We start from the raw sequence: 22,573 nt of genomic DNA, 5'->3' as shown, positions 1-22,573 counted from the left end.
CTACGTTGAAAAACTTTAACATCTCATTATAAAATGGAGTTCAAAACTCAACAAGGCAGAAGTGAGAGAAACATTTCACGTATCAAGTGTTATTAGAGCGATAATAAAATGCAACCGGGTACAAACCTCAACTTCGGGGAATACTTTTCTCCAATCTACATCAGCTATTTTACACGAACGCATTACCATATCTATGCAGTTCATCTCGGCGTGTCTTGTTGCATTTTTTGTTCTATTAACTGTGTTTGCACCATCAGCTATAACGTCATTCCGACAGACAAACACACAACCGACAGGTACTTCGCCATTGCTAAGGGCTAATTCCGCAATATCAAATGCTTTATTCATCCACTGCTGTGTGTCTGATACACATTCTTCCTTTTCTTGATCCATTATCGGCTTGTTCCCGCACAGTAGCAGTAAAACAACAATAATAAAAACAAAACAAAGTTTGTGTTACTCGGAAGAGCATACATGGACATTTTCCTTCCGCTTTACATAGCCAGAAGAACAATTAATCAGTGCACACAAACGAAAGTACATGTACATCGCTACAATAAACCAATGTGCATGTAGTTACTGCGAAAACACGATACTTAGTTGCGCTCTTCGTTCATGATTGTTTACACAGTACAGACAGTACACAGCTAGATTACCCATAATACACAGCTCGCTGTCCAAGGATAAAGTCATGAAGATGGCACAATCATAGTGTAAGGTGGCGTTGGTACAGTGCAGTATATGTTGTGTAAGCTGGAGTGATGTGTAGCGTTCAGTTTGTTTAGAAATTTGCTAGAGATTTGTAATAATGCCGAAATTGCGTGACGCAGACGTGAAAGCATTAGAAGAATATATAGCGACTGGATTCCAGAAATCATTTCCTGTTGAAGAAGGTTTTTACAATCATTCTGTTGCATGTTTACACGTTGTATTGTTTAGCTTCACCCGTTGTTATTGACAGTTGTGGAATTACGATGCGAAGAAGTTTGATATTCATGATTATTTCTCTGACTCATTTGCTACATTCTCTGCACCAAAATCACTATGTATTAAGTTGTATACAATTGTTAACAGTGTATCGCGTTTTAGATTTTTGAACTTAAATATTTTGTATTATCAGTAGACTTTCATTTGCGCCAGGTGCATGCAGTGAAATCATTGTATATCTCAGACATGGGAAGTATGCAGATATATTGGAATCTGAGCTGTCAAAAGCTGTGTTTAACAAATTTCTGAGTTGTGCTTCAACAGAAGAGCTCTTGGACAAGTCCTTGCAGTATTCTGTTGAGTGCTATATCGACCAGAATGAATTATCACTGGAGAGGTAACTGCATACACATTTAAACTGGATGAATAATAAATCGCTCTCTCTCTCTCTCTCTCTCTCTCTCTCTCTCTCTGTGTGTGTGTGTGTGTGTGTGTGTGTGTGTGTGTGCACCCAACAGGTTTGAGTTTTTATATCCTTTCTTATTGCGTGACGTGTTTCATTCATGATTGTCTATTCTTGTGCATTGAAATTGCATGATAGAAGGGAAGAGGTGGATGTAATACAGACAACAAAATAGAATAGGTTACTATTCATAGTCTAGTTGGCAGAAATAATAAAATTAACAACATGCTGTATTTGTCACCACTGTTTATTTGAAATTACTATTTTTTACGCTATGAGTATTATTAGTAGGTATAAGAGGACTCTACCGGATTTCTCAAACTGGACTCAAGATTATACTCACTGATCAGTGATAATTAGTTTAAAAAATATATAAGCCTATTTGCTTAACACCATTGCTGTAGAATATTAATGAGTAAGAAAGCAAACATGTCATCAGTTACCACATTCCTTGTTCATAAGACATAATCATTATGGTGAAAATTTGATGATACAGAATGAGTTCTGTTATCTGTTAGTCTGATGTTAACACTTAAGAACACTGTGTTTATGTAAAATTTATCAAAAACATTTGTTTTGGTTGAAATGAACAACTTGTTGACAACAAAGAACAGTTGTTATTCTTCCAGTTGTGTGATTACTGTGCCTCCTAGAGTGGACATAATATTTGTGAATGTGTATTCATATTTAATTAAAGAAAATGTAAATCTATGTGTTAAACAGTGAATATTGTTCCTCACTCTTTCAAAAGCAAGTAGGAGCCTACTCCACTGATTGATTGATTGATTGGTTGGTTGGTTGGTTTGTTGGGGGTAGGAGACCAGACAGCGAGGTCATCGGTCTCATCAAATTAGGGAAGGACGGGGAAGGAAGTCGGCCGTGCCCTTTGAAAGGAACCATCCCGGCATTTGCCTGGAGCGATTTAGGGAAATCACGGAAAACCCAAATCAGGATGGCCGGACGCGGGATTGAACCGTCGTCCTCCCGAATGCGAGTCCAGTGTCTAACCACTGCGCCACCTCGCTCGGTCCACTGATTGAATTTTTCAGAGTGGCTAATTGGTTCGTACATGACAGTGCATGGTACCAAAAGCCGCAAATGAAAATGTGATTCTTCAGGGTCTCATATCTCAGGTCCTATTGATCACGGAGATGAGGGGGGTAAGGTTTTGGGTAGCCCTTGGGCTGGTGACCATTTGTATACTTATTGAAAGACAGGCATACTGTAGCCATTGTGCAGTACAGGATTAAAATTTAAACATTACACACTTCCTCTAGCTCAGGCAAATTGAGCAACTTGGTTGGTTCTTTTGCGTTAGGTGGTGTCTGGGGTGTATACCGTAGCTGGCTTATTAAAACACCATTTTTCCATTGGCAGTTCCTGAGAATACATCAAAAAACAGTTATTTTTGGATACGGAAAGTACTGATTTGGGGGCTGACCTCATTTACAATTTGTGTTCATGACAAATTGTTGAAATTTTTACCATGCATTCTTAAGCTGATGTTCTTGGGGAATATTGAAAATTTTTTCGGTATCATTATCCCTTACCAAGATCCAGAAGGTCAAAATTACCATACTTACGCATGTAATATCTATTCTGAAGCATAAATGTAGTTTTAACTGATGCTGTGAACACATGGCAAGGGTTCTGGGGTTCTCGCAATCTGTAGTTATTTTGCTAACCAAACGGCACTTCTTTGTCTGGTGCTTTCAGTGCCTCTATTTGTGACTTTATTCCCTCAGCACCATCTGATTTAATTCAACTACTCCCCCCTACCACTGTTTTATTTTTGTTAGTATTCATCATAATGTCTTTTCAAAATGCAATTCATTCCTTCATGCTGATCCTTCAAGGCCTTTGCCACCTCTGATGCCATTAAATGTCATCAGCGATGCCATTAAATGTCATCAGCAAAGTTCAAAATTTATTTCTTCTCCCAGACACTTAATTCTAGTTCCAGTTTTTTTTTTAGTGAGCAAGATGGTGCAGTGGTTAGGACACTTAATTTGGATTCGGGAGGACGACAGTTTAAACCTGCATCCAGCTATCCAGATTTAGGTTTTCTATGATTTCCATAATAACTTAAGGCAAATTCTTGGCTGGCTCCTTTGATATGGCATGGCTAATTTACTTCCATACCCTTCCATAACTCGAGCTTGTGCTCTGTCTCTAATGACCCCATTGTTGATCGGCTCATAAACTCTCATCTTTTTTCAGATTTCTGATTGATTTCTCTTACTACTTGCTCGGTAAGCACGGGGGATCCTGTATCACTCCATTCTTAACTACATCTCCCTTTCATGTCCTTTGACTCTTCTAACTGCAATGTGATTTTGTGTAGGAGTGGTATATAACTATCTTCTCCTTGTATAATACCCTTGATAACTCAAGAATTTCAAAGAAAGTATACCACTCAGTGTTGTCTAAAGTTATTTGCTAATATCCTACATTTCATCGAAACTCAAACTGATAATCTCCCAGGTCAGATTCTATCATTCTTTTTCCATCCTTATGTAGATAACTTTTCCCAACAATGGCTTATTAAATTGATAGTTTGCTAATACCCACACCGATGAAAACCTCCCTTCTTTGGGATGGGATCATTAGGTGTTATTGAAGTCTGAGGATATAATATCTATGTTTGATATCCCGAATACCAGTTTTTTCATAGGTGGTCCTCCCAAAGATCCTGACAATTATGAAGAGATGTCATCTACTTCAACTGGGCTTGTTTCAGCTTAGGCGTGCTAAATTCTTCTCACAATGGCATACCTCCCTTCTCGCACTCGGCCAGTTCCTCTCCTCTCGATAATATTGTCATCCTGATCGTGCAGGCTCAGTTATAGGGGAAGCAGTTTACAGACTTCGGTTCATTGGTAGGATACTGGGAAAAAAAAAATCAATAAGTTGACAAAGGAGATTGCTTGCAAGTCACTAGTATGACCCATCCTAGAAATTTCCCCATAGCAAATAGGACTAATAGGGATATTGAACTTAAATATAGGTAGGCAGCATGTATGGTCATAGGTTTGCTTGACCCATGTGAGAGCATCACGGAGAGGACAATGACAATGATGTGGAGGAGGAGCCCATAGACAGCTTTCGTACCACTAAGATTAGAGTTGCTGTCTTGATAGAATTTGTTCTCACACATTCTAATTTCTATCGCCTCTGTAATAACAGAATCCCAGTGTGGAGAAGTGTGGGACAAGGTTTGAGTTTCATAAAACATTATTCTAAGTCTTCCTGTACAGCTGTGATCTGCAGCTGCTGATTGCTCAAGTTCCCAATATGTAATGCGTCATTGGTGTCCTGCACATTATTCGGTATCAGTACAAATGGACTGACAGATGTTGTTGCTTCCATACTCACAATGAATCTTTTCTTTTATCTTCTTAAGTGGGCAGAAAAGACCAGAGGTCTTTCTCAGAACCCTATCTATTTAGTTAGATACAGCAGGCTAAAGCCAATATCAGGACATGTGCCAGTCATGGCTGTGTTTCTCCACTGTACGTAGGTTGGCAGTGTATCAGTTTCGCATTGCCAATTGCACGATATTTTCACATGACCAGTGAGAGATGAGAAAAGAGTCAGTGAATGTCTATTGCCGAAATTGAAATCATTTTCTTCTTCATCGTTAACATTGTTTATTATTATTATATTTTATCCAAGATACACCATGAATTATGATGTTGCGATTAGGCTGTGACCTAATAGAACAGCTTAAATTGTTGTGTCTTCTGAAGATGAGTCGCTAAGTGGCTTGAAAATGATAATAGGGAAAATATCCTACTATCACGAAAGGCAACTGGTTTCAGTCATTTCTGAAAAACTTTCAAATACTGTTTGAGCCAGCCCTGATTTGTGTGATTTTGTCATTGAGCATTCGAGACATTTTAGTATATTGACCACTGTGGCCAACTGTGAGAATCATTAACCCTCTAACAGCGGATGGTTTTCCGATTTTTCCATACAAAGTCACAGGGCATTTTTATTTGATAGTTAGAATGCTTGTAAGGAATGTAACAAGCAAACCAAAAACTTACTTTGCAGTTGATTTTTAATTGACATTTAACTTAAATAATGCAGGACAGTATGAACTTTTGATAACTATTCTGTGTGTTGCATATCTTAAAGTAAGGTTCCACACACAAGCTTTGGAATATGGATACGAAATAAGGTGCCATGATAAAAACAATGTGTAAAACATGACACCCATGGATTCAGTCAGAAAAATAGTGATGTCCGCTGTTCCAGAACAACAGAAAAATATTTAATGAAAAAATAGCAGCGTATGATGTTTCACAGCAAGTGTTCCATTCGCAAATGGGGTGATGGAAAAATTACTGTCTGTATGCTCCATATAAGCCCTAATTTGTGTTATCTTGTCTTTGCGGTCTTATGCAAAATGTATTTCGGCAGTAATAGGTAACTGTTCTGCAGTCAGCCTCAAGCGTTGGTTCTCAAATTTTCTCAATAATGTTTTGCGAGAAATGAAAGACACCTCATCTTCCCTCTGGGGATTCGCATTTGAGTTCATGAAGCATCTCCGTAATATGTGTTGATAGAACATGCCAGTAGCAAATCTAGCAGCACACATTTAATCCGACATGATGGGAATCAAAAAAACTTGAGCAGTACACGAGTAGCTCAAGCTGAATGAATTACTAGAATTATCCCAATAACCCAGAGTTGACCATTCACCTTTCCTACAAATGCCATTACGTACTTGGTCCATTTCACATCAGTTTGCAACATTGTGCCTAGATATTTAGTCACTGTGACTTTGTCAAGCAGCACACCACCTGTATGAAAATTACAGGATTATTTTTGTAATTCATGTGCATTAACTTGAATTTTTCTACACCGGAGAGTTTACGGCATCGGTTCTCAGGCAGCTGGACGTGCTGTGTGTCGGCATCTCGTCGCTGCTGTTCTTTGTCCGGGCAAACTGGACAGGCCCTCCTGTGGAGCCGAGCGACCTGCCCCCGTGGCTGCGGGACAGGGATGCTGTTGCGGCGGCCTGCCTCGTGCTGGACGGGGAGGCCCTCTATCCCTCCACCAGGCACGTCCAACTGCTCGCTGTCGCCGCTGCAGTCTTCAAGTCCGCTGCAGAGAGGTTCTCTGCCAATCTACCCGTAAGTACCAATTATTTACACTGCTGGCTATTAAAATGGCAGCACTGCAGTGTGCTAGAATCCAATTGAGCTGAAGTGTTCTACATGCTCGGATATGCAGATTTCAGCACAGTCGACTAAGTAAATTGGAGTAACAGGATTCACGTTATGTACACGGGGAAAGATTACACAGTGGAGTTTCTCATTCAGAAATCACATTTGCACATTGTCCATCTGAGAGCAGATCGTGTTATGCAGTATTGCTACTTGCGTCGGTCGGGATCCCTCGAGTGCCCTGTGAATGTGGAATTGGTGGGTTCAGGAGGGCCGTGCCCAGCACAGCACCATACAGGATCTCAGTGGCCCAGCACAACTGCAGTAGTGCTCGGGAGAACCGATTCACTGTTTGATCATCCGTGCAGGGTTGTACAGCCGCATTTAGTGAGGAAATGGAATCATTTGCTGCAAGACAAACATCCACACGAACAGTGTGACAACATCTGGAGCAGTACGGGCTGTCAGCTCATTGATTACTGTGATGTCTTTCCTCAACGTGGCAGCAGAAAGAGGTTGCCAACAACGGTGCACCCGACGGTAACATTGGGTGCGGAAGCAGCAGTGTCACCTTCTAAGATTAGTCCCGTTTACGCATACAGCATCACGGTCGACGTATCTGCGTTTGGAGGCTCAGAGGAGAACAGGCATTGCCAGATTTCATTCGCTGCCACTATATGGCCCCAGAACCTGGTATGGTAAGGTCTGCCAGTGCGTATATAAAACAATCACCTCTTGTTTGCCTAACCAGTAACTTGGAGATCAATTGTTAATATTTCTGAGGTGTTTCCATAGGTGTCATGTCGTATCTCAGAGGTCACCGTGATGTTATCTGGCGAAAAGATAACGAGAGATTGTGCATTGCCATCTCTGTCGTGACCTTCCGTGGCAGTGTGTTTGCCTGTTGCCCTGACCCCCACATTTTCCTAACTTTTCACCCATTGAAAACATCTTGTCACAGGTTGCCGAGAGACAACATATTACCAATGTCCAGCCACTGTGGTTCGTTAACTCTGGTAATGAATTAACGCAGCACAGAATGAAGTTCCCATAACTGTCATCTGAACTCGGTTTGACTCGGTGCTAGATGGTTACCAGTAGAGCCACTGTTGGTGCCAGCTGTGGAGGCACTGCGTATTAAATTTTGCACCCCCATATATTCCCAAATCACCTAAAAGTTTAATTGTGTTCTTCCTACTATACTGTGTATGCGTAATAAGTGTTACTTTCTTATTTGCTATCCTTCTGGTGTTGTTAATTTAAAGGCCAGGACTGTAATTATTTATTTTATTTATTTAACCAGTTCTGATTAGGACCACCAGACCGTCTTTTACACCAGACCCGGTTTTCACACACACAGTACCATTTTTACATCATAGTTACATAAGAAATGACAATTTTTAATATAGCAAATAATATTAAAATGCATGGACTTACGTTCTGTCTATGCATTTAAATGAAAGGCAGTTTGTTTTTTGCCATACGCTTTTCACTTCTTTTATTTGTGAAGCATTTTCAGTAGCCTGTAATATATGTTTCTTTTTATACATATAATAAATGTATCGTGTAGTAGGTACAAATGGGGAAAAAAGAAAAGACGAGAATATTAAAGTGATTGAGTGTGTATCGTAATAGTGTGTGGAAATGGTAGTGACTATGAACTATAAAGTTAATGCTGGCAGTACTGCTGCTGCAGCTACCACTAATCATGAAGATAGTAATAATAATGATAACAATAAAGGCAATAATAATAACAACAATAACAATACTGGCAGGTATAAAAAGAATTTATAGGTGTACAAAATAGATGTTTTCTGATACAGCAAGTTGTGGGGGAAGGAAATTTAGGTAGACTACACCAGCCAGGAATACTGGGAAATGAATATCTGGCTGCAAAGAAGGATATACAAGGGTAACAAGTGCATACATGGACAATGATGATCATTATCATTGCTTTAGTAGATATGTCATCAGCTTTTTCCCGACACTGGAGATGTTATTCATTTCTCTAACATAATACGGGAAGTTATTCTGCAAGCTGGGTTTCTGCTACTGAGAAGGTCTTTGAGAAAGTGGTTTAATGATGGAGTGAGACCGAAAGAATTTTGCTCTGATGGGAATAGCTACTTCTGTCACGTCGTTCACACAAGAACATTAAGATCATGGAGAGAAATGAAGGACAGTATATGTTTATAGGAAAATAGAGGAGACAGGGTGTGTGGATGTCTGTGCATTTGTCCGTACATATGCATACGATAGTGAAATATGACCAAATAGTTGAATATTGGATATATCGTACACTGGCGTACATTACGAGGTCCAGGTGCTGTGCGCTTTTCTGAGAAAGTCCTTGCACAATAACATTGCTGTAATCAATAATTGGAAGTATATTTTTGTAGGGCACGGTGAGGTACTGATGCCTTCTTGCGCACTGTAGTTAAGTGCTCAGTCCAATTTAGATTTTCATCTGTTACTACTCCTAAGACACTTTTCTGAGGGAGTTACTTGTTAATTGTCCCATTTAGGTTTAGAGATGCTGGAGATTCCCAACATTTCAGGCTGATGAGCCTAGAATGACCCACTAGTACTGCGTGGGTTTTGGGTGGTTTGAGCTTTAACCCTATATTCTGCACCTATTTTGACAGTGCACACGGGACCACGAAGACAAGAAACAAGAAATTATGGCTCATGTGGGTGCATATACACAGTTGTTTTCCGCTCATTCTATTTGCGAGTGGAACAGGAAAGGAAATGACCAGTAGCAGTCAGGGTACCATGTATCATGCACAGAATGGTGGCATGCAGAGTATGGTTGCAGATGTAGGTACAATGAAAAGAGTATTGGACTTAATACGAAATCCCGGGGGACACCTGATACTAGCTGTCTCCATTGTGGCTGTATTTACACCTACTTCTATACTCTGCAAAACACCGTGTGGTGCATGGCAGAGGGTACATCCCACAACACCAGTTATTAGGGTTTCTTCCTGCTTCAGTCTCTTATGGAGCATGGAAAGAACGATTGACTGAATGCCTCTGTGCGTGCAGTAATTATGATCCCTTTGTGAGCGATACATAGGGGTTGTAGTATATTCCTAGAGTCATCTCTTAAAGCCATTTCTTGAAACTTTGTTAATCAATTTTGTAGGGATAATTTATGTTTATCTTGAAGTGTCTTCCAGTTCAGTTCCTCCAGTATCTCTGTGAGACACTGCCATGGATTAAGCAAACCTCTGACAATTTGTGCTGCCCCTGTAAGTTCTATTTGGTACGGGTCCCAATATTCTAGAACCAGTCACATGAGAGATTTGTAAGCAATCTCTTTTGCAGATTGATTGCGTGTCCCCAGTATTGTACTGGTAAATCGAAGTACTGCCTGCTTTACCCACAACTAAACCTACGTGATCTTTCCATTTCATATGCCTGCAAAGTGTTACACCCACATATTTGTATGAGCTTGTTGGGTCCAACAGTGATTTATTGATATTATAGTCACAGGACAATACTTTTTTCGTTTTGTGAAGTACACAGTTTTACATTTCTGAACATTCAAAGCAAGTTGCCAATCTCTGCATCGCTTTGAAATCTTATCAAGATCCGACTGAATATTTATGCAACTTCTTTCAGCTAGTGCTTCGTTATAGGTAACTGCATCATCTGCAAAAACTTTGAGGTTGCTGTTAACATTGTCTGTAAGGTCATTAATGTATGACATGAACAGCAAGGGTCTCAACACAATTCCCTGGGGCACACCCAAAGTTAATTCTGCATCTGAAGGTGACTCTCCATCCGTGATAACATGTTGCATCCTCCGTGCCGAAAAGTCCTCAATTCAGTCACAAATTTCACTTGGTGTACCATATAACTGTACTTTTTGACCTGATTACATTTGAGCATTAGGGAACAATTGACAAGAATGGGGGAAAGAAATGCAGTAGAAGAAGAATGGGGAGCTTTGAGAGAGAAAATAGTGAAGGCAGCAGAGGATCAAGTAGGTAAAAAGATGAGGGTTAGTAGAAATCATTGGGTAACAGAAAATATACGGTGTTGAATTTAATTGATGCAAGGAGAAAATATAAAAATGCAGTAAATGAAGCAGGCAAAAAGAAATACAAACGTCTCAAAATTGAGGTCGACAGGAAGTACAAAATGGCTAAGCAGGGATAGCTAGAGGACAACGATCAGGATGTAGAGGCATGTAGCACTAGGGTTATAGGGTTAAGATAGATACTGCCTACAGGAAAATTAAAGAGACCTTTAGAGAAAAGATAACCACTTGTATGAATATCAAGAGCTCAGATGGAAAACCATTTCTAAGCAAAGAAGGGAAAGCAGAAAGGTGGAAGGAGTATATAGAAGGTCTATACAAGGGCGATGTACTTGAGGACAATATTATGGAAGAGGATGTAGATGAAGATGGAAATAGGATATATGGCACTGTGTGAAGAGTTTGACAGAGCACTGAAAGACCCAAGTCAAAACAAAGCCCCGGGAGTAGACAACATACAATTAGAAATACTGATAGCCTTGGGAGGGCAAGCCCTGACAAAAGTCTACCATCTGGTGAGCAAGATGTATGAGACAGGTGAAATACCCTCAGACTTCAAGAAGAATATAATAATTCCAATCCCAAAGAAAGCACGTGCTGACAGTTGTGAAAATTACAAAACTATCAGTTTAATAAGTCACGGCTGCATAATACTAACATGAATTCTTTACAGACGAATGGAAAAACTGGTAGAAGCCGACCTCGGGGAAGATCAGTTTGGATTCTGTATAAATGTTGGAACACATGAGGCAATATTGACCCTACGACTTATCTTAGAAGATAGATTAACAACAGGCAAACATACGTTTCTGGCATTTGGAGACTTAGAGAAAGCTTTTGACAATGTTGACTGGAATACTCTGCTTCAAATTCTGAAGGTGGCAGGGGTAAAGTACAGTGAGTGAAAGGCTATTTACAATTTGTGCCAAATCCAGATGACACTTGTAAGAGGCGAGGGACGTGAAAGGGAAGCAGTGGTTGGGATGTTATACAATGTGTATATTGAGCAAGCAGTGAAGGGAACAAAAGAAAAATTTCGAGTAGGAATTAAAATCCATGGAGAAGAAATAAAAAACTTTGAGGTTTGCCGATGACGTAATTCTGCCAGAGACAGCAAAGGACCTGGAAGAGCAGTTGAACAGAATGGACAGTGTCTTGAAAGGAGAATATAAGATGAACATCAACAAAAGCAAAATGAGGATAATGGAATGTAGTCGAATTAAATTGGACGATGCTCTGGGAATTAGATTAGGAAATAAGACACTTAAAGTAGTAAAGGAGTTTTGCTATTTGGGTGCAAAGTAACTGATGATGGTCGAAGTAGAGAGGATATAAAATGTAGACTGGCAATGGCAAGGAAAGCATTTCTGAAGAAGAGAAATTTGTTAACATAAAGTATAGATTTAATTGTCAGGAATTCGGGAGGACGACGGTTCAATCCCGCGTCCGGCCATCCTGATTTAGGTTTTCCGTGATTTCCCTAAATCGCTCCAGGCAAATGCCGGGATGGTTCCTTTCAAAGCGCATGGCTGACTTCCTTCCCCATCCTTCCCTAATCCGATGAGACCGATGACCTTGCTGTCTGGTCTCCTTCCCCAAAACCAACCTAAGTGTCAGGAAGTCATTTCTGAAATTGTTTGCATGGAGTGTAGCCATGTATGGAAGTGAAACGTGGACGATAAATAATTCGGACAAGAAGAGAATAGAAGCTTTCGAAATGTGGTGCTACAGAAGAATGCTGAAGATTAGGTGGGTGGATCACATAACTAATGAGGAGGTATTGAATAGAATTGGGGAGAAGAGGAGTTTGTGGCACAACTTGACTAGAAGAAGGGATTGCTTGGTAGGACATGTTCTGAGGCATCAGGGGATCACAAATTTAGTATTGGAGGGCAGCTTGGAGAGTAAAAATCATAGAGGAAGACCTAGAGATGAATACACTATGCAGATTCAGAAGGATGTAGGTTGCAGTAGGTACTAGATGATGAAGCAGCTTGCACAGGATAGAGTAGCATGGAGAGCTGCATCAAACCAGTCTCTGGACTGAAGACCACAACAACAACAACAACAACAACAACAACAACTTATACATTTGTACATTATGCATATTTCTTAGTGGCTGTTTCATAATTTCAAAGTCATTTTCACAAATAGATGGAAGTGATTTTTTTTTTTGATACTTCACTACAAACACAGTTCACTTTTTTTGTTTCTAATAGAAAATTGGCAGAATTAGTACCTGGGCAGTGCCGGGTTTTTTAGCTAGCCTTTAGGCTTTTGTGGCTGGCATTTACATCCTTGGTGATTTATTGTTTGGGTGTTAGGTAGTGGTTTAAGGCATGTGTCTGGACCTAACATTTCATCCCCTAATGCTGGACATATCCTCAGTAGTTATAAGATGTTGTAAGATGATTTTTGATCTCAAACAAGCTCATCGACCAAATTAATTATATGTAACATCGTTAAGATCGAGTCGTGGTGTTATGAGACTGCAGCCACGAATTATGGAGTTGCACAGACGTATGTTACAGAGCTTGTAGAGCAGAAGAGCTATCACTGTTTGCTTTATATGGCAATAGAGATAAGAACTTGTCTAACTGCAGTCCTTCTGTTGTGTTAAAGTTGTTTTTGTGCTTTTTTTAAATTCCCGTGGTCTCTCTTTTCTGTCACAATTGTGAACTCACATCATCAGTGATGAAGAGAGTGAAAAGTAGCTATTGGATAAGTGAATCGGATAAGAAAAACAAGCCCAGCAACAGAATTTGTACCCTTCAATGAGCCAAAAATATGTGCTCTGATCAAGCATCAGTGAGCCACAAAACCTCTGGTATGGACCAAATATGCTCTCCACTCCCAAAGCAGCTTCTGCCTCCTGCCATAACATACCTATCGAGGTTTATAAAGCGTACTTCAAACTAAGATTATTCCCCTCAGTGTGGAAAATTCAAAGGTCATCACCTTTCACAAGCCCAATAAAAACCTGCTTCTTCCAGAGAGCTACACATCCATCTCCATACGAACAGACTTCACCAAAATTGTAGAACTAATAACCCTTGCATCCCTGTGCCAATTCCTTGGCACAATGGTCTCATCTACTGAGTAGATCAATTAGGATGCCCATGGCATATAATCTGGATCTTTGATTCATTTCTTATAGGATGTCAGTTTTTCATAAGAAATATAATATGATCCAGCCAGACATGGCCGATGTGGCAGGTGTACTGCAAAGTTCGGTCTTAGGTCCTGTCCTATATGCCATAGTTGCTGACAATACTGCTATCTACAGAGCTGTCACAGTCTTTTATTCGTACAGAGGTAACTGCAACAACACCTTGACAAAATTACACAATGATGTCACAAATAAAATATTAAAATAAATCCTAAAAAAGTGGTAGGTGGTATAGTTTACAACCAACCTAAAACTCAGTGACTGCCAACTCACCGTTGATGGACAGGATCTGCTTTTGCATGACTCTGTGACAGATTTAGGTATGGAGTGGAGATGTATGCTTCTAAGTAAGGTCTATGGCCCCAGACACAAACATCTTACACCTACAATGTCTCCAAACCAAAACTTTATACATCATTTTGGGTGCTGGCAGATACATCACGGACACACACACACACACACACACACACACACACACACACACACACACACTAACTTCTAGGTCAATCCACTATTTACACATTATGTAGGAAAAAGCCAAAACTCCCTGACCACCAACCCGCCATTGATGGACAGAATATGCCAAACCAACTCCACCCCTCTTTCTAGTACAAAGTTTAGGCCAAGAGCCCCCCCTGAAACTCCTCACAAACACCCATAATTAACCCTTACGTACCACTTTAGGGAGCAATAACAACCACAAACACAGAAAATAAACATTTACATGAAAAACACAAACACTTTTCTGCAAATCCAATTTTCGCAAAACCCCTAGCACATTCTGAAGTCAAGACGGACAGAGCCCAGTGGTGCTTTGAAATTCGAACGACAAACGTTGCCTCGGGTACATCCTGGCATAGTAATGATTGCAGCTCGATAAACCTAGTGTCAGAGTATCGCACTAGCTGTTGTCAGTTCCCAGTAGATGGACTGCTACTGTCGATTTACCCATGTTGCCCAGATGACAGCTGCTCTCGTATTCTTTAATTGGGTGTTACTGCTTCATTTAGGATACTTATGTACATCTCGACTGCACTTGCGAGAGATAATGTATCCCGGTGGGTGAACAGTGGGTGTAAGACTTTGCAGTGTTCAAATATTCTTGCATCTTTCTTGTCAGTTTAAACACTTCGTTAATATAATGCACTCTTAGCCTCTGAGGATGACTGTTGCTTTAGGAGATGAAACTTAGGTACAGAAAATACCTTAGATCATGGCCTAATGTTCCTACAACTAAAATCACAAAGAATATAATATTTACCATAATATACATCAACAGAGATACACTTCGAGATGTATACCACTTTGGTAACTGTGTCTAAGTACCCTAAACTGAAGCCATAAAAGGTTCGAAAATCAGTTGCAAATAAAGTGAACGACAAACACCACTGAGCCGAAAATTACACGAAAATAACCTCCACGCTTTATAACAAATTAATTTACAGCTCGAGTCCTCGATGTCAAATGCCACGGAATTGACGAGAATGCGATTTTGCTCTGCAGACGACCCCATGGTGGCTGATGCGCTACCTGGTGGCACACCAGCGCGTCCTGGAGGAGGCGTCCCCCACGCTGCACGCTTCCCTCGTGTCGCTGCTCGAGGGCAAGGTGGCGGAGGCGAGCTCGGGCCCGCTGGTGGGCGGTACCGCAGGGGTGCTGCTGCCCCTCGAGTCGGCCCTCGTCTGGCTCCACTTCGGGCAGGTGCTGCGCTCCAAGGAGCTGCTGCTCGCCGCACTGGGGCGGGCCGGGCTCACGCTGGAGCTTGTCGGTCAGTGTCGAATTCCACCGTGCGAGTTCCGTGGGCAATCTATTCGGTCTGCTGCTGCTGCTGTGGTCAGTATGCTGCAGGGTGGCCGGGGGCCTCCACTGTACACGTACTCTTAATACACCGTTTAAAGGGAAACTGAGGGAAACAAACACAAGTGGATATTTCACACTTGCTTAAAAATTCCGATTGCGCCATTTGGCATAATTGCGTGTCACTCTGCAGCTTACTGATGGCGGGACGATTTGTCCTGAAGTTTTCCAGTACCGAATATACACGAAAGTTCTGTTTATTGACAAAACGAGAGAGAGGGTAATGCATCTTGTCACTCTCTCACATGTTGTCAACTTGGGCACGATTTTCTCCCAAAAACCTGAGCATCTAGTTGCTGATAATCACCCACATTAAGGAGACTGCACCACCTGAAGTTTATACAGATGAAAACTAACACCTTCACAGATGACCGTTCTCACTGGTGTGTCACTTATTCCGAGGTGTACGGTATGTTATCTGGTTAATTGAAATGGACTTCTAAGCATTGCCTGTTGAGCAGCGATTACATTTTCAGCAGTCCTAACAGTCCAATAAAACAATACCAATCGCCGCTTTTTAGGTTTAATTTTAGGCTACCAGTTTCAACGATACACTATGTTATCTTCAGGCCTGCTTCAATCGAGTAACCTTCATGTTACAAAAACAGCCGCAGGCCTGAAGATGATGTAGTATATAATTGAAACTGGTAGCCTAAAAATAAAACCAAAATAACGACGATTGGTATTGTTTTATTGGATACTGACCAACCGTAGTCTCATACTCCACACAGAAGATCGAGTTACATTCAATCCTAACAGTGTCTGCTCTCCCACCTCCTATTATATACATAAACTCAGTTTGTTAAAGGTTGCTAGACCTCATTTTTATCTTATAATCTGATGAAACACTTGTGTTTAAATGGTACTGAAAGGCACATCACGTTTTCACCAGATCCTCACCATTCTGGTAGTATACTTTTGCTGCATAGCCATATTTCTCACATGAGTAACTATTCCCTGTAACCAAACAGTAGGCTGTACAGTTTGTGAGGGGTAGTAACCTTTGTATACACTGCCTCCCTCATGTCTCTCACATAAAATCTTCACTCGTCACTGGCTGACACAGTAATGTGTGAGCAAATGGTAGTGAACGCTGTGAATTGCTCTGCTGCAAACACATCCATTTGAACTAGCTTGCTATACTCAACCCTTTGTGTTCCTCTCCAATTTGTAAGCTCCCTGATTTCCCCCCTGCCCCATACCCCCACCTCCTCCCTACAAGCACAGGGTTCCTTGCATTATCATATTCTGTTCTTTTTGTTAAAGTGTTGATATCCATTTCTGCACTCTGATTTTTGGATACATTGAGAATTGGTCTTTTATTTTCCAATTTTATTTAGTTCTTCAAATGACATCATCCTGTCTACTCCATCAAAACTTTGTCATATCGGTTGATGTGATACATTGATAAGAGAAGGGTGGGAAAGTCGTTCGAGACCTGATTAAGAGATGACACAGGAGGCTAGAGCAACATGAGAGGGGAATATGACAGTGAAGTACCAGCATCAGGACTGATTAAGGTGTCTGAGTACCTGTAATTGGTCAGAAGAGTTGAAAAAGAAGGAAGGCACAAACTGTAAGTAGAGAGATGAATGGGATACGGCGTGTAGCAGGAGTAAAAAGTAAATTAAAAAGCCAGCAGCGGAATGTGACAATCCATGTAAAAAAAGGGCTGCAAATTTAGAGAGAGAGAGAAGGGGGAAGGGGGTATTGGCTCTACGTGGAGGAAGAGGAGGAAAAAGAATTTGCTAGCAGATATTAAGGAAAAGTTTGATTTAAAAGTGGGTATGCAACTACAGAATCTATCAGCATACATGTGGAGGATAGTTCTGTGTCACTTCATATTATTTCTACCGAGCGAGGTGGACCAGTGGTTAACACACGAGACTCGTACTCGGGAGGACTACAGATCAAATCTGCATCTGCCCGTCAAGATTTAGGTTATCCATAATTTCCCTAAATCACTGCAAGCAACAGCTGGCATGGTTCCTTTGGAAAGGGCACAACCGATTCCTATTTGCAGTCCGAGCTTGTGTTATGTTTCTAATGATCCTTCCTTCGTTCATATTATTTCCTACTCAGCTGTTTCCATCCTGATGGAAAACTGATTTTGATTGTACTTGTAGTTGCCTTTCTTGTAACAGTATATAATTGTTTATAACAGACCCCCCCTCCCCCTCTCCCTCTCCCTCTCCCTCTCCCTCTCCCTCTCCCTCTCCCTCTCCCTCTCCCTCTCCCTCTCCCTCTCCCTCTCCCTCTCCCTCTCCCTCTCCCTCTCCCTCTCCCTCTCCCTCTCCCTCTCCCTCTCCCTCTCCCTCTCCCTCTCCCTCTCCCTGCTCTGCACCCCATGTCCCCACTCCCCAACTCTCTCCTATTCCACTTTGTACACATGAGATTGTTCATAAATGTAATGTTTATTAGAGCTTGGTCTTTTGCATAGGTGCTATGGGAAAAAGAACCCGTTATCAAGAAAAGGAGCTCGCTCAGCTGACTCTAAAAGTTGAGCTGGAAGCAACAGAACAGCCTTCAGGTGATGGGATTAGTGGCCTGAGCTCGGAAGAGTTGGCTGATCGCCTACCAAAGGTATGCTCACTTGTTCTTCTAATTGTAATTTCTTTATTCTTAAATCATCGCTGAAAGAAGACAACTCTGATAATACGTCAAAACTTGTTAATTTTTGTTATGTAATCAGGCAAAGGTAAGACACGTCATCATTCAGACTGTTAAATATTTAATAAATACTGTCAACCTTGTTAAATTTGTGTTATTAATTGTATACTGTATGTACTCCAAAGAGGTCTGGTCATTGTATTTTGAAGAAAATTTGTGTTGTGGACATCTCAAAGACACTGCAATGTATCAGCAAAAATAATCAATCTTTGAAAATATAAATGGATAGCTAAAAAATCTGCTCACCAATTGGAGGCAGTAGAAAACACACTTGAAAGTTAAGGAAATGTGTAAGCTTTCAGAGCTAATGACTCCTTCTTTCAGAATAGTTGAAAGGGAAAGGAGAGGGATGAAGGAAAAGGACTGGTGTTGGTTAGGAAATGGGGAGAGCTTTGCAAAAGCATTCCAGAACCTCGGGGTCAGTGGAGACTTACAGGTGACTGTTGGTGACTGCACCAGCTGTGAGTTTAAGTTTAAAACCTGAAAGTAAAAGATGGAAGAAAGGTTAATACAAGAATTAATAAAACAGGAATGCTATGTGCATTACACGTTGTGGACGGCAGGGTAAACGAGACAGTAAAAGAAGATATAAAAAATCTAAAAGGGTGCGAACAAAGGTATAGTTAGTCAAAAGCAATGCTAGGCCGCATAAATTAACATAAATTAAGGCCAGCTTGGTAGCAAGAAACAAGAACTTGTTGTGATACCATTTCCTATCTGCGGAATTTGTTAGTTGGTTTAATGTGAACAGAAGTGTATAGCTGACCCACAGCAAGAATGAGGTCAACATCTTGGAAAGTGGCACGGGTCTCGGAATAGGACGATAAGAAACTTAATCGGAAGATTGTATTTAAGAGTACCCTAAAATTTTAACAGGTCCGCTGTATCATGAGTCCATATGGAAAGATTTCATCAGTGTACCTAAACCAAACCAGAGAATGAAGGCTTATGAATCCCAGGGAAGCCCTCTCTAAGTTACCCATGAGAAAGTTAGTTCAGGAAGGAGCCTTGTGGTCCCAATGGCAGCACCTCTAATTTTTTTGTATATATGCCTCTCAAAGGCAAATTAGTTGTTTTACGTGTGGAGTTGGTTAAGGCGAGCAAGGAATGATGTCATATTTGTGGAATCAGGTGGGTCCTGGTTGTGGTAAAGTTCAGGAACAGACAGGCCACATACATGGGTGATGCTGGTATAGAGAGAGGGGCATCAGTGGTGACACACTAGGTGTATGATGGGAGTGGGACGATTTAAGAGATGCTTGGAGTCTTTAATATGGAAGGGAAGCCATTTTACCGTAGGTTGCAAGTGTTGATCACCTAAAGCAGATATACATTCAGTGGGTGCTCTGAAGCCAACAGCTGTGGGACAGCCTGGGTATTGGGTTTGTGGATCTTACAAAGAAAGTAAAAAGTGGGAGTGTGTAGTTCAAGAGGAATAAGTCGTTCTATAGATTGAGGAATTAGTTCTTTCGAGGGCCCTGAGGTTTTATTTACTCCCGTCACTGGAGCATCGCAGTGATAGAGTCCTTAGATAACATTGGAGTCATCAGTTTTAGGGAGTGGAGAGCATGGAGTGCTGCAGAGGATAGGTTTGGGCCATGTTGTGGAGATCTGAGAAAGGGTTGTGAAGTAGTGCTGGATATTAGGAATTCTTGGAAGGTGTGATTTTGAGGTAGTGGTGGTTGATCAAATGCGGATCATGGTCGGAACTCCTCTAGGCAGGGTTCAATGCTAGGTTTGTTGTTGAAAAGGTGGATTGGGTTGCAAAGAGATATTTCCAGTTCACATTACATTTGAAGGAAAGTGGGTCCGTAACCCGAACAACATTATTAAATGCAGGTTTAGAGCTGAAAGTGAGACCCGTGGATAATAAAGACAATTCAGGATCGGAGAGGGTGTGAGATGAGAGGTTGAAAATGTGTACTGTTGTGGCTGGTTTGTGTATCATCAGCTACCATTGCTCTCTGAGGTTGTGGTGACATGTGAAAAATTGGCACTAACAGTAACATCTGTCTAGGAGGCTAAGATGACCAAATTTTGCATTTTGTGCCTACTGTAGTGAATTTCAAAAATAAACAATAATTTAAAATGTAATATTAATATGTTTATTGTGTTTAAATTGTAGATTGCAATAAAATTTGCGAAAATAAAGTATCAATTTTTCACATTAAATGGTGTAAGGATTGATTATTGTTGTGGAAAAGTCACAAAATTAAATATTAGTTTTTCAAATGAACAATTATTGAAAGGATAGATTGCTACATTAAAAACAAAGATGATGTGACTTACCGAACGAAAGCGCTGGCAGGTCGATAGACACACAAACAAACACAAACACACACACAAAATTCAAGCTTTCGCAACAAACTGTTGCCTCATCAGGAAAGAGGGAAGGAGAGGGAAAGACGAGAGGATGTGGGTTTTAAGGGAGAGGGTAAGGAGTCATTCCAGTCCCGGGAGCGGAAAGACTTAGCTTAGGGGGAAAAAAGGACGGATATACACTTGCGCACACACACACATATCCATCCACACTTATACAGACACAAGCAGACATATTTAAAGACAAAGAGTTTGGGCAAAGATGTCAGTCGAGGTGGAAGTGAAGAGGCAAAGATGATGTTGAATGACAGGTGAGGTATGAGTGGCGGCAACTTGAAATTAGCGGAGATTGAGGCCTGGTGGGTAACGGGAAGAGAGGATATATTGAAGAGCAAGTTCCCATCTCCGGAGTTCGGATAGGTTGGTGTTGGTGGGAAGTATCCAGATAACCCGGACGGTGTAACACTGTGCCAAGATGTGCTGGCCGTGCACCAAGGCATGTTTAGCCACAGGGTGATCCTCATTACCAACAAACACTGTCTGCCTGTGTCCATTCATGCGAATGGACAGTTTGTTGCTGGTCATTCCCACATAGAATGCATCACAGTGTAGGCAGGTCAGTTGGTAAATCACGTGGGTGCTTTCACATGTGGCTCTGCCTTTGATCGTGTACACCTTCCGGGTTACAGGACTGGAGTAGGTGGTGGTGGGAGGGTGCATGGGACAGATTTTACACCGGGGGCGGTTACAAGGATAGGAGCCAGAGGGTAGGAAAGGTGGTTTGGGGATTTCATAGGGATGAACTAACAGGTTACGAAGGTTAGGTGGACGGCGGAAAGACACTCTTGGTGGAGTGGGGAGGATTTCATGAAGGATGGATCTCATTTCAAGGCAGGATTTGAGGAAGTCGTATCCCTGCTGGAGAGCCACATTCAGAGTCTGGTCCAGTCCCGGAAAGTATCCTGTCACAAGTGGGGAACTTTTGTGGTTCTTCTGTGGGGGATTCTGGGTTCGAGGGGATGAGGAAGTGGCTCTGGTTATTTGCTTCTGTACCAGGTCGGGAGGGTCGTTGCGAGATGCGAAAGCTGTTGTCAGGTTGTTGGTGTAATGGTTCAGGGATTCCGGACTGGAGCAGATTTGTTTGCCATGAAGACCTAGGCTGTAGGGAGGGGACCGTTTGATGTGGAATGGGTGGCAGCTGTCATAATGGAGGTACTGTTGCTTGTTGGTGGGTTTGATGTGGACGGACGTGTGAAGCTGGCCATTGGACAGGTGGTCAACGTCAAGGAAAGTGGCATGGGATTTGGAGTAGGACCAGGTGAATCTGATGGAACCAAAAGAGTTGAGGTTGGAGAGGAAATTCTGGAGTTCTTCTTCACTGTGAGTCCAGATCATGAAGATGTCATCAATAAATCTGTACCAAACTTTGGGTTAGCAGGCCTGGGTAACCAAGAAGGCTTCCTCTAAGTGACCCATGAATAGGTTGGCGTACGAGGGGGCCATCCTGGTACCCATGGCTGTTCCCTTTAATTGTTGGTATGTCTGGCCTTCAAAAGTGAAGAAGTTGTGTGTCAGGATGAAGCTGGCTAAGGTAATGAGGAAAGAGGTTTTAGGTAGGGTAGCAGGTGATCGGCGTGAAAGGAAATGCTCCATTGTAGCAAGGCCCTGGACGTGCGGAATATTTGTGTATAAGGAAGTGGCATCAATGGTTACAAGGATGGTTTCCGGGGGTAACAGATTGGGTAAGGATTCCAGGCGTTCGAGAAAGTGGTTGGTGTCTTTGATGAAGGATGGGAGACTGCATGTAATGGGTTGAACGTGTTGATCTACGTAGGCAGAGATACGTTCTGTGGGGGCTTGGTAACCAGCTACAATGGGGCGGCCGGGATGATTGGGTTTGTGGATTTTAGGAAGAAGGTAGAAGGTAGGGGTGTGGGGTGTAGGTG

The 22,573-nt window shown here is 41.6% G+C and overlaps 2 protein-coding genes across 2 annotated transcripts in view; one reads left to right on the top strand and one right to left on the bottom strand.

The window, feature by feature from the left end:
- LOC126210066 (tRNA-specific adenosine deaminase 2) overlaps window positions 1–658 on the bottom strand; it is a 30,278-nt gene extending 29,620 nt beyond the window's left edge. Inside the window, exon 1 of the mRNA XM_049939186.1 lies at window positions 127–658. Coding sequence (XP_049795143.1) covers window positions 127–393 — 267 coding nt within the window. The 5' untranslated portion in view covers window positions 394–658. The remainder of the gene's footprint in view (window positions 1–126) is intronic.
- Window positions 659–686: 28 nt separating this feature from the next.
- Window positions 687–22,573, top strand: part of LOC126210065 (tetratricopeptide repeat protein 27) — a 132,393-nt gene continuing 110,506 nt past the window's right edge. Inside the window, exons 1-5 of the mRNA XM_049939185.1 lie at window positions 687–893; window positions 1,141–1,324; window positions 6,288–6,531; window positions 15,285–15,549; window positions 18,079–18,221. Of these exons, the coding sequence (XP_049795142.1) occupies window positions 809–893; window positions 1,141–1,324; window positions 6,288–6,531; window positions 15,285–15,549; window positions 18,079–18,221 (921 nt within the window). The 5' untranslated portion in view covers window positions 687–808. The remainder of the gene's footprint in view (window positions 894–1,140; window positions 1,325–6,287; window positions 6,532–15,284; window positions 15,550–18,078; window positions 18,222–22,573) is intronic.

Source organism: Schistocerca nitens, chromosome 10, assembly GCF_023898315.1.
Source record: "Schistocerca nitens isolate TAMUIC-IGC-003100 chromosome 10, iqSchNite1.1, whole genome shotgun sequence".
NCBI classification, from domain to species: domain Eukaryota; kingdom Metazoa; phylum Arthropoda; class Insecta; order Orthoptera; family Acrididae; genus Schistocerca; species Schistocerca nitens.
This window is presented reverse-complemented; position numbering and strand designations above follow the sequence as displayed.